Source organism: Limulus polyphemus, unplaced genomic scaffold, assembly GCF_000517525.1.
Source record: "Limulus polyphemus unplaced genomic scaffold, Limulus_polyphemus-2.1.2 Scaffold5309, whole genome shotgun sequence".
NCBI classification, from domain to species: Eukaryota; Metazoa; Arthropoda; class Merostomata; order Xiphosura; family Limulidae; genus Limulus; species Limulus polyphemus.
This window is the reverse complement of record NW_013670919.1, coordinates 39,005-51,385: the sequence shown is the minus strand read 5'-3', so window position 1 is coordinate 51,385 and position 12,381 is coordinate 39,005. Positions and strand designations below refer to the sequence as shown.

The 12,381-nt window shown below is 36.1% G+C and overlaps 1 protein-coding gene across 1 annotated transcript in view; it reads right to left on the bottom strand.

Moving 5' to 3' along the window:
- LOC106472411 (Down syndrome cell adhesion molecule-like protein Dscam2) overlaps window positions 1-12,381 on the bottom strand; it is a gene marked incomplete at its 3' end in the record, with an annotated part of 63,913 nt that overhangs the window by 20,300 nt on the left and 31,232 nt on the right. Inside the window, exons 7-11 of the mRNA XM_022400989.1 lie at window positions 11,331-11,603; window positions 8,893-9,300; window positions 7,660-7,821; window positions 7,011-7,295; window positions 3,679-3,798 (exon numbers count right to left, since the gene is read on the bottom strand). Coding sequence (XP_022256697.1) covers window positions 3,679-3,798; window positions 7,011-7,295; window positions 7,660-7,821; window positions 8,893-9,300; window positions 11,331-11,603 — 1,248 coding nt within the window. The remainder of the gene's footprint in view (window positions 1-3,678; window positions 3,799-7,010; window positions 7,296-7,659; window positions 7,822-8,892; window positions 9,301-11,330; window positions 11,604-12,381) is intronic.

Sequence of the window (12,381 nt, the reverse complement as noted above, 5' to 3'; positions counted from 1 at the left end):
CCTTAGTTCTTGACTATTTTGGGGTGAAGAAATCCATTGGTGTCAGGTCAGGTGAACGTGATTGTGAAGGAGAAACAAATAATAGAATAACTGTAACCCTACTTTTGGCCCACCCTGTATATAAAGGGAGGGGGGGGTCCTTGTAAACTTTCACACACTCCGTCAACTTTTGACACACACGTTACTTTCCAATAATTGACGTTATTGCCATGAACTGGGTACTAAACCGATTTATACGACTTCTTTTGAAATGTAAATCTGTCCAAGTAAAAGATCGTATCAGAAGTTTAAGTAGAAAAAGATAAGAGACATAGTGGAAAAGATAAGAGACAATAGACCATTGAAAACACATTTTATGGAACTCCTATCTGGCATGCTTATCAGCAGCATGATGTTTTTAGTGATGATTTTTATCTTCAAAGTTGCCATTTTGTTTTTAAAATAAACTTATAAAATTGAGTGTCTTTGTTGTTAAGATCCATAATTGGTTATCTGTGTTGGACACCCCTCCTCGTGGATCGAGCCCTGAATTTTACAGTTATAAGTTGCAAAACTTACTCCATTGGAGACGAAAAAAAAAAGGCGAACTTTTCTTTAAGTTACTTGAATTGTGTTATATAAAGCTTTGTTGTCGCTATTTCTGTATTTTATAGCCGAGTTGGAGTTCGGACTTATAACGCTAAAATCCGGGGCTTGGTTCCTGACATGGAGAGAGCACAGATTGTACACTGTGTAATTCTATGCTAGAAACAGCAGCAGTTGTAAATGAAGACGGTGTTATTTTGGTTCTCGCTTTCATTAAATTAAGTTTATTAATGAAGGCTTGAACCAACTGGTAATTAAACGCGTCTTCTATGGTGTAAGTTATTTAAAGTTGATGTCAAGTCCAATGCGACGAATTATATATACATACATATATATATTAAATCATGCACGAGATAATCTATTTTCTGTCTGATTCTTGTTACAAGTGAACGTGTAATACCTCCTGTTTTAAACATTACTGCACGCGAGCTTACTCTAATGGCGAATATATTCTAGTTACCTAGATTCATGATAGAGAGAGAGCTAAATGGATACCAACTTGCACAAAATCGTTACATAATGGTCATGAATAGTATAAAAATTGCCAACAGGTGGATCACAATATGATTAAACCAATCAAAAAATTTTCTTTTTTCTTATGAAATAATAATAATTATTATTTTTTTCTGAATGTATAAAATGAGTTCACATTACTACCACTAGAGAACGCCACATATTCCATTACACAATTTAATAGTATATTTCGACTTGATCCTCAGAACAAAGATTATTATCAGAAATATCAGACCCACAAAAACTCCGTGTCATATTATAAACTGCGAATATGAATGGAGAAGAAGTAATATTACTCTGATTATTACATCTTTATTTACAGATGTAATGCGCTAGAAGACAATATCTAAAGAAAAAAGAAGCGCGAGGGTTCAGCTTTTTTTGTATCCTCATCATCATTCCCTGGAAAAAAATCACTGAAGAAACAATTTCGGATGTATTAAAAAAATATCTCAGTTCAAAATCTTCAATCAGAAAAACTTGAGAATGATATGACGTCATTTGTTTTTTTTAACTGCGTTTAAAAATAACCGAGGAGTTTAAAATGTTTTGATGTTGACTAGCTCATTAGTTAAAGATGTTACATCTAAAATAATGCGTGAATATTTGTTGCTTCGTCAGCGTAAATCAGGACGAAGTAAACATCGATTTGTTAACATTCTGGACCAAATATTAAGACTTACTCGATAACGAAATACCCAATAAATTATAAGTGTATTTATTTTCTAAATTTGAAAATTATATTTAATTTCTAGTTATAAAATAATAATAGTAATGACAGATAATATTAATTTAACTTTATGTTTATTTACTAGAGGGACGGATCCAACCATGGATTATAGTCCTTCTTAGTTTGGGAATTCCCCACAAAACACTTTTAAAAATTCATGACTTTAAAATTTAGATACGGAAAGTAAAACTAAGGCTGAATCAAAAGTAAATAATGTGTTTAATTTTTTTAAGTTCAACATGAATTAAGTCATGAAATTATTATTCTCTTTTTTTCTATTATTTATTTTTAATGTCATTAGTTGTTGTTTGTTTTAGAGCAAAGCCACATTGGACCGTTTGTATGTCCACCCTGAATGTTAGCGTTGTAAGTATTGTTAGTACTGGTGCCTATGGTTCAAAGCCACATTGGACTGTCTGTATGTCCACCCTGAATGTTAGCGTTGTAAGTATTGTTAGTACTGGTGCCTATGGTTCAAAGCCACATTGGGCTATCTGTGTGTCCATCGAGAGGATTTGAACCCTGAATGTTAGCGTTGTGAGTATTGTTAGTACTGGTGCCTATGGTTCAAAGCCACATTGGACTGTCTGTATGTCCACCCTGAATGTTAGCGTTGTGAGTATTGTTAGTACCGTTTGAACCGTGTACGGCTGTGTGACGTATTCAAATTATTTACGTTTCAATTCCGCCAGATGGCGATTTGTATAATATAAATGAAAATGATAATATATCAAACATATCGATGTACATGTTGAATGGTACTATTGTATATACAGGGTGCCCCCCCCCCCAAAAAAAAACAACAAAACATGAACCCACCCTTTAAGTTATGAAACTTCTGTATATCGATTCTATAAGTTTAATTTCGATTTCAGATAATATTGGAAGTCTAAAAATAAACCCGAACCATTGACGAATTAATTAAAGCGACAGATCATAAGTTTGTTTGTTTGAAGTTAAACACAAAGCTACATAACGGGCTATCTGTGCTCTGTCCACCACGGGTATCGAAACCCGGTTTCTAGCGTTGTAAGTTCGCAGACATACCGTTGTGCCACTGGAAGTGCCAGATCACAATTGTGTAACAGTATGTCAGGCATTCCGTTGTAGATGTCATGATTGTTAGAATGTTGGTGAAGCCCAGTTTGAGCATCTCAAATGATGTAGCAGTGTATGTACAGTTATGTTGAAATGATGTAGCAGTGTGTGTACGGTTAAGTTGAAATGATGTAGCAGTGTATGTACGGTTAAGTTGAAATGATGTAGCAGTGTATGTACGGTTAAGTTGAAATGATGTAGCAGTGTTATGTACGGTTAAGTTGAAATGATGTAGCAGTGTGTGTACGGTTAAGTTGAAATGATGTAGCAGTGTTATGTACGGTTAAGTTGAAATGATGTAGCAGTGTATGTACGGTTAAGTTGAAATGATGTAGCAGTGTATGTACGGTTAAGTTGAAATGATGTAGCAGTGTTATGTACGGTTAAGTTGAAATGATGTAGCAGTGTATATACAGTTAAGTTGGACTGATGTAGGAGTGTTATGTACGGTTAAGTTGTTGTATGAAATATCAATAAAGATGATTTGCTGGCTTGTAGGTTCGTTTACCACAGTCACATGAGCATCAGAAATGTGGATAGGTATTATTGGGACACCCAGTATGTATATATATATGTATGTTAACTTTATAAAGATACTTTTGATTTCAGCTATCTTCGCCTCACTCTTGTGTTACATTTTTAGCTACTATAGACTTCTACCGTTTCTAATTATAATTAAGTTTCCAAGTAATATGAAAAATTATCCCACGAGTAGAAACTAAATTATGTGAAATAAAATGTGTGATTCTTACCTTGAGCCTTTTCCCAACGAATCCTGGGTGGAGGGTACCCGTCGGACTGACAGTCCAAAGTGATACTTTGTCCTACCACCACACTGGCGTCGTGTGGCTCTATTCGCCAGGATGGCGGAACTGGATCAAAAGAAAATTATAATAACACGAACAAAAATATTATAGGTCATTTAACAGTGACAAATTTATTAAATATTCAAGAACGTTTAAATTCCCCGCACATTTGAGACAGTATAAAAGAGAATATGCTAGTGAGTTTCTGTTAACTAAGAATAACGGTTACAAAATTTGACATATCGACATGTGTTAGTTATGGTAGGCCTACTGGAAATCATTGACACCTCGTTGAAAATTCTGTTTATTCCGACTTTAGGCAATGAAACAGAAAACAACATCCCCAATATAACCTGGGGCAACCCCAATATAACCTGGGGCAATATTTCTACTCTACTAAACCGAGTAGTTTCGTTCCAATTTCAATAGCTTTTGTTGTGTCATGCTTACTTATTGGTGGATGTAAAAATAAATTATCGATTTTTTTTATGTGAATCAGAATTAAGTTTCTTAAACAAGACTAGTTTTTTAGAAGAAATATTTTAACCATTGCATTGACCTATAAAAAAAAAATAAAAGCTATACATCAACAAATACAAAAACGTGACTTTATTCTGAACTGAAATAACACATCGGTACAGATGATTCAAAACATTTCTAAAGCAAACAAGTAGAATTTACCCAAGTAAAAGACAGTCTGTTGTTTGTTGAATTTTGCTCAAAGTTACTTGAGGGCTATCTGCGCTAGCCGTCCCTAATCTTGAAGTGATAGACTGGAGAGAAGGCAGCTAGTTAACACCACCCACTGTCAACTCTTGAGCTACTCTAATTAAATAATGGGATTGATTGTAACATTATAAGGCCCAGACAAATGAAAGGGAAAGCACGTTCAGTGACTGGATTTGAGCCTGTTTCTCGCAGATTGCGAGCCGATTGCTCTAACCATCATTCCATGCCAGGCCTTAAATGCAAAATTTTAATGCATTCATGAACGAATACAGCATATAGGGTAAACAATAAACTTCAGAAATGAAAAACTGATACGTTCATTACCGCCATCTTTTAAATTTTAAAACAATATTTGTTGGTTTTGTTTTTCAAAAGAAATAATAGTAATAAAACGTTCAATGATGTACAATACCAACTTCATGACTGTCTTGTACACCAACAATACCAACTTCATGATTGTCTTGTACACCAACCATACCAGCATCAAGACTGGCCTTGCACATCCACCATACCATCTTCGACATAATGCTTCTCCACCCACCATACCAACATCAAGACTGTCTTTTCACACCCACCATACCAACACCAAAACTGTCCTTGTACATCCATCATACCATCTTCGATATAATCCTTGTCCACCCACCATACCAACATCAAGACTGTCTTTTCACACCCACCATACCAACATTAAGACTGTCATTTCACACACACCATAGCTACATCAAGACTGTCTTTTCACACCCTCCATACCAGCATAAAGACTGTCTTTGCGCACCCACCATACCAACATCAAGACTGTCTTTTCACACCCACCATACCAGCATTAAGACTGTCATTTCACACACACCACAGCTACATCAAGACTGTTTTTGCACACCCTCCCTTTAGTAATGTAAAATTCTTAATCCACTTTTCAGAAAGTTGCCGATTACCCTGTTAAACTCTTATATAGTGCTGGTCTCCGTTATTCCTGACAGCAACTCATTTCATAAATCAATAACCATGTTAGAAATATAAACTCTCTTAATTGGAGCCTAGACTGTTTTTTTTTTCAAATCTGAAACTTGTGTCCTTTCGTCCTATTAGACTTTTTTCTTATTGACCTACCTGATAACATTGTAAAGTTCAATAAGAGAAGATAAGTTAACCTATCCTTATAAGATGACCTCCCATCACCGGAATCATCCTAGCAGACCTTTCCAATAAGGATACTAAACCTGTACAGCTTCCTAAGTGACACCTAACTTTACTTATATTTCAGATACAATACCTTTACGAATTATAGGCCTAAGTTTACTTATATTTCATGAAAACAATTTGAGGAAATTATAAGCCTAACTTTACTTATATTTTCAGATATAATACCTTTACGAATTATAGGCCTAAGTTTACTTATATTTCAAGAAAACAATTTGGAGAAATTATGGGCCTAACTTTACTTATATTTCAGGTACAATACCTTTACGAATTATAGGCCTAAGTTTACTTATATTTCAAGAAAACAATTGGGAGAAATTATAAGCCTAACTTTACTTATATTTCAGGTACAATACCTTTACGAATTATAGGCCTATGTTTACTTATATTTCATGAAAACAATTTGAAGAAATTATAGGCCTAAGTTTACTTATATTTCAAGAAAACAATTTGATTAAGAAACAAAAACAATCTTTTCCGAGGGTTAGTAATTAAATTATGCAATCATGTCACAGTGTGTTTGTTTTTATAGCAAAGCCATATCGGGTTATCTGCTATCTCCACCAAGAGGAATCGAACCCCTGATTTTGGCGTTGTAAATTCGTAGACTTACCGCTGTCCCACAAGGGGACTCATGTCATAAAACATGTCATGTAGGTTTTGCACAAAACGAAAAGTTTCACGTGTTGAATTTTAATTAATAATTTACCTTAGTCTTTTCACTACAAAACAATAACAAAAGATGGAATTAAAATGAATATAATTGATATTGGTTAAAATTTTAGATCGTCGAGGGTTAGTTAACCTACTGAACAGCTACTCACCATGAATTGTTAACAAACTGGTGTGACTTACAGCGCCATCATCATTCCTTGTCATACAAGGCAGAACAGTTACTTACCATGAACTGTTAACGAACTAGTGTGACTTACAGCGCCACCACCTTTCCTTGCCATACAAGGCAGAACAGCTACTTACCATGAACTGTTAACGAACTGGTGTGATTTACAGCGCCAGCATCTTTCCTTGCCACACAAGTCAGTACAGTTACTTACCATGAACTGTTAACGAACTGGTGTGACTTACAGCGCCACCATCTTTCCTTACCACACAAGGCAGAACAGCTACTTACCATGAGCTGTTAACGAACTGGTGTGATTTACAGCGCCACCATCTTTCCTTGCCACACAAGGCAGAACAGCTACTTACCATGAACTTGTATGATTTACAGCGCCACCATCTTTCCTTGCCACACAAGGCAGAACAGCTACTTACCATGAGCTGTTAACGAACTGGTGTGATTTACAGCGCCACCATCTTTCCTTGCCACACAAGGCAGAACAGCTACTTACCATGAACTGTTAACGAACTGGTGTGATTTACAGCGCCAGCATCATTCCTTGCCACACAAGTGTAGTCTCCTCTATGTTGAAGTCCTACGTTGTCAATAGCCAGCAACAGGGAGTTTTCGCTCACGGTTTTTACAGTAACGTTGTCTTTAGCTGAAAGAAATACGCCATCTTTGAACCAGGAAATCTCAATGGGTGGATCTCCAGCCGCCACAGAACAAACCATACTGAACTTCATTCCACGTTCCACATTCGTAGGGAAGGCAAATGGGAAAACGATGGGCTTCACTGGAAGGATTACTAGTTTGTATCAATTTATCGTTTGATAAGCATTCGATTATCTTATATCTTAAAGGTTTAAAAATTCACCAGAAACTTAGTAAGTTATTCTTTATGGACCTTTATAAAAACCAAGATTTATCATATCTAGATGTAATTGTCGCTTTGATTTCGTTAGTTTAATACATAACTAGTTTGTTGTCGAGAGCAAAGCTGTACAATGGGCTACCGCAGGGACTGAACTCATGCTTGCTGCTTAATCACAGAGGGACAGTTTAGTAGATATGTTGGTTACAAGAAGTTTGACTAAGAATAAGAGACTTGAAACTTCAACAAACAACGAAATTCTGAATCTATTCGCTTCAAGACGTACCTTTCACTTGAACGTGTACCTCACCCGAAGCACTCGTTCCCAGATCGTTGGATGCTGTACATGTATAGACACCATCGTCTTTTGTTTTCTGGACTTCTCTTATGACGAGAGTACCGTTGGGAAAGACCTCCTGGCGGCGGTTAACTGGAAGCTGTCGCCTATCTATATATGTATATAAAACACAAATTATACTTATGAAATTTATAAGGGTTAGGAATTTTGTTTTACTAGGAGTCATCTTTACACGAATAACGTAACAACAAAACACACCAAACTGTCACGTTATAAAGTTCCAGCTACTTAAAGAAAAGTACATCAAGCAGAAAGCTGCAAAATTATTTCTTAAGTTTGAACTATTTTAAGTTACGAGAAATTGATACATGTATTGTACGGCTTTACTCACACTATAAACTTGGTTTGTTTGTTTTGAATTTCGCGCAAAGCTGCACGAGGGCTACCTGCGCTAACCGTCCCTAATTTAGCAGTGTAAGACTAGAGGGAAGGCAGCTAGTCATTACCACCCACCGCCAACTCTTGGGGTACTCTTTTACCAACGAATAGTGGGATTGCTCGTCACATTATAACGCCCCCACGGCTGAAAGGGCGAGCATGCTTGGTGGGATGCGGATTCGAACCCGCGACCCTCAGATTGTGAGTCGAGTGTCCTAAACACCTGGCCATGCCGGGCCTATAAACTTATTACGAAAATAATATATTTTTATTACGCGTGCTCATGAGACAGTGATCTAACGCGATTTAAGGACGAGAATTTAATTTAAGAAAAAATTAAAGAGTGCTTGATCTATTTATTTTATCTTCTCAACTGTGCAAAAATTCATCTTCAGATGAACGACTGTAACAACGTAAGATGCTCTTCTGTAAAGTTTTATTAATTATTTGTTATACGGTTTAATATAATTATTAACTTATATACCTATAAAGATTATTTTACAGTGCTAACTTGGTACGTTAACGTAGGCCTAAACCAAGAACGAGAGTAACTAACTAGTGAAGATTTTTGTGTTCAGGATTATAAAATTATTACTTCTAGACAATTTGTTAAACACAGTTGAGTTTATTAATTTCTTAATTATTTTTATTTATGACTATTAATTAATAGCCATTGTTTAAAAACAAACAGTTAGATACAGATGAAATTGAAATGGATATGGTAAACTTTTCTATTATAAAATAGGTGTTTGATAATTATAATTTTTAATTCTGTTTTCATACCTTTTTCCCAGGAAATATATTTAATCGGGAACCCAGCAATACGACACTGAAGGATGCCATTTTCTCCTGACACTATGACTTTAGTCGGCATATGTTTTACTATTGGGTCTCCTATTACGTTTAAACGAGCCGAGTGATGCATTTCTCCTACGTCATTTCTGGCAGTGCACTCGTATGTTCCGCCATCTTGAACTTGAACGTTAGTGATATTAACAAAACTGATTACACTTCCATCCCGGCTGACATAATCTCCCACGCGCACCCTGTCATTATCTGGAATAGAATAGTCATCCAAAGACCACATGACCTGTGGAAGAGGAGTCCCGGATGCTATGCAGCGTAAAGATACAGTCGGTCCTGGCTTCATAATCTGGTTAGTAAATGTCTCAAGAAGTATCGGAGCAGTCTCTGAAAATGTAAAAATCAATTTTTGTAGAAGGATTAAATGCACGTTAAAATAATGAAGAAACGTCAACACAAACAATATTTTGTGATTTCATTGATAATATTGGTTATAAAAGTCAGTATATAGTAATTATTATTATTTTTTCATCTGTCATTTATTTTTATAATTTCACTATAAAGACTGTTCTGTATTGTTTGCTTATACTTTGTATTTAGGACTAACAAATATATCCTAAGCTGACCGAACTTCGTAAGATATTATTGGGTTTACGGCCGACAAAATCGTTAACAGCGAGGGTACCCCACTGATGGAACAATGCATTCTAACCTTTATAAGTAGAAATGTAAGAAAAGTATATTTAATTTGCTATATTGATCGCCAGGTTGGTTTTTGATTTCGTTGTCAATACACAGCTTACTGTGATCGGAAGATAACATTATTAATTACATAAAACTTTCAAACAAATTATTAAATTAAAAGAGTCTGCTTCTTTTAACTCTTTCACTACACTGAAAGTATATGTAGGCTTCTAGAGAACTGCCATGGAAATTTGGAATTTTGTACAGCCATAAAAAAAAAAGTACTTTACTTTGAACTTCCTAAAGTTTACTAGTTTCAAGTAATGAAATGTGTCTTTTTGTGATACAAATCTTTTGTCTGTCACAAGCCAATGAAAGAGTTGTTTATCTATAAGCACAGCAATGAAAGAGTTGTTTATCTATAAACATAGCAATGAAAGAGTTGTTTATCTATAAACATAGCAATGAAAGAGTTGTTTATCTATAAGCACAGCAATGAAAGAGTTGTTTATCTATAAGCACAGCAATGAAAGAGTTGTTTATCTATAAACATAGCAATGAAAGAGTTGTTTATCTATAAGCACAGCAATGAAAGAGTTGTTTATCTATAAACATAGCAATGTAAGAGTTGTTTATCTATAAACATAGCAATGAAAGAGTTGTTTATCTATAAACATAGCAATGAAAGAGTTGTTTATCTATAAACATAGCAATGAAAGAGTTGTTTATCTATAAACATAGCAATGAAAGAGTTGTTTATCTTACGTTACTTTACTGAATCCACATTTGATGTCAGTAGTTGTATTGTAAGACATGAGGAGTTTACGTTACTTTACTGAATCCACATTTGATGTCAGTAGTTGTATTGTAAGACATGAGGAGGTTACGTTACTATGCTGAATCCACATTTGATGTTAGTAGTTGTATTGTAAGACATGAGGAGGTTACGTTACTATGCTGAATCCACATTTGATGTCAGTAGTTGTATTGTAAGACATGAGGAGGTTACGTTACTATGCTGAATCCACATTTGATGTCAGTAGTTGTATTGTAAGACATGAGGAGTTTACGTTACTTTACTGAATCCACATTTGATGTCAGTTTGGTTAGGTTTGTTTGAATTTCGCGCAAAGCTACACGAGGGCTATCTGCGCTAGCCTTCCATAATTTAGCAGTGAGAGACTAGAGGGAAGGCAGCTAGTCATCACCACCCACCGCCAACTCTTGGGCTACTCTTTTACCAACGAATGGTGTAATTGATCGTCACATTATAACGTCCCCACGGCTGAAAGGGCGAGCATGTTTGGTGGGACGGGTATTCGAACCCGCGACCCTCAGATTGCATGTCAAGCGCCCTTACCACCTGGCCATGCCGGGCCTTTGATGTCAGTAGTTGTATCATAAAGCATGAGGTGGTAACGTTACTTTACTGAGTTGTGATTAGGGTAGTAAGACACCGCTAGTTGCGAGTGGTTATTTAAACCTATCACCTAAGAATATGTTCAGATGCTAAAAATGTGTTGATTACAATCGCCATTTGGTTTCCGTTTTGGTTTATTGCTTTGGAAACCTGACTATTACGTAACAGTTTATTCTTTTTTTTTAAAATAATTGTGAACCGTTTAATGAAATTCACTTAAGTTTATTGATTTAAGGTACCATCTATTTAACACCAAGTCTAAGCGTAAATCTCCTTAATTCAAAATGAAACAAACTGAGAGACGACATTTTACCTTTCAAAACTATTTCCAGTGAGGCTTGTGCTGAGTCTTCCTTGTTACTAACGTAGCATTGGTAGACTCCTTTATCTTCGCGTCCAATGGACGATACGTGAAGAGAATCACGTGTTAGTAATTGGAACTTGAATCCATCTGGCTCTAGAGGGCGCTGATCTTTGACCCACCTGACTGTGTCAACTGGAAACCCGGACACGTTACACGTTAAGGTTGCCGACCGACCCGCGTTCACAAGGAGCTTTTCTGGAGCGATCTTTGCTAGCAAGGGAGCTGAAAGAGCAAAAAGTTGAGACGAAAAGTATTATCAATTAAGTGATTTGGTTTGATTGTTTTTGGAATTTCATGCAAAGCTACTCGAAGGCTATTTGTGTTTGTCGTCCCTAATTTAGAAGTAATACGCTAGAGGGAAGGCAGCTAATCAACACCACTCACCGCCAAATCTGGACTACTCTTTACCAACGAAAAGTGGGATTGACCGTCACTTTATAACGCCCCCACAACTGAAAGGGCCAGCATTTTCGGTGAAGGGATTCGAACCCACAACCCTCAGATTGCGAGTGAAGCACCTAACCACCAGGCCAGGCCAGACCCTTATTATACGAAGAAATCCGTTCTTGCTTTAGCTTCATCACTTCATTACACAATCAAATATAGAATTTCTTAAATGAAATTGATAGAACAATTAACTTTGATTACAGACGAAAATAGAACAACAAATCAATGGTAACTGCGTGGTGTATTTCATAATGCGAAAGCACAGATACAAAAATCAATTCATTTTGCTCTCTCGAACGTTAAGATAAATTTATCGTGTGATTTCAAACTGATTAAGTGTACTAGGTAGTTAGCTAGGTATCGACGCAGGTTTACTTCTGTAGTGTCATTAGGACGCAGGTTTACTTTTCTAGTGTCCTTAGGACGCAGGTTTACTTCTGTAGTGTCATTAGGACGCAGGTTTACTTCTCTAGTGTCATTAGGACGCAGGTTTACTTCTCTAGTGTCATTAGGACGCAGGTTTACTTCTCTAGTGTCATTAGGACGCAGGTTT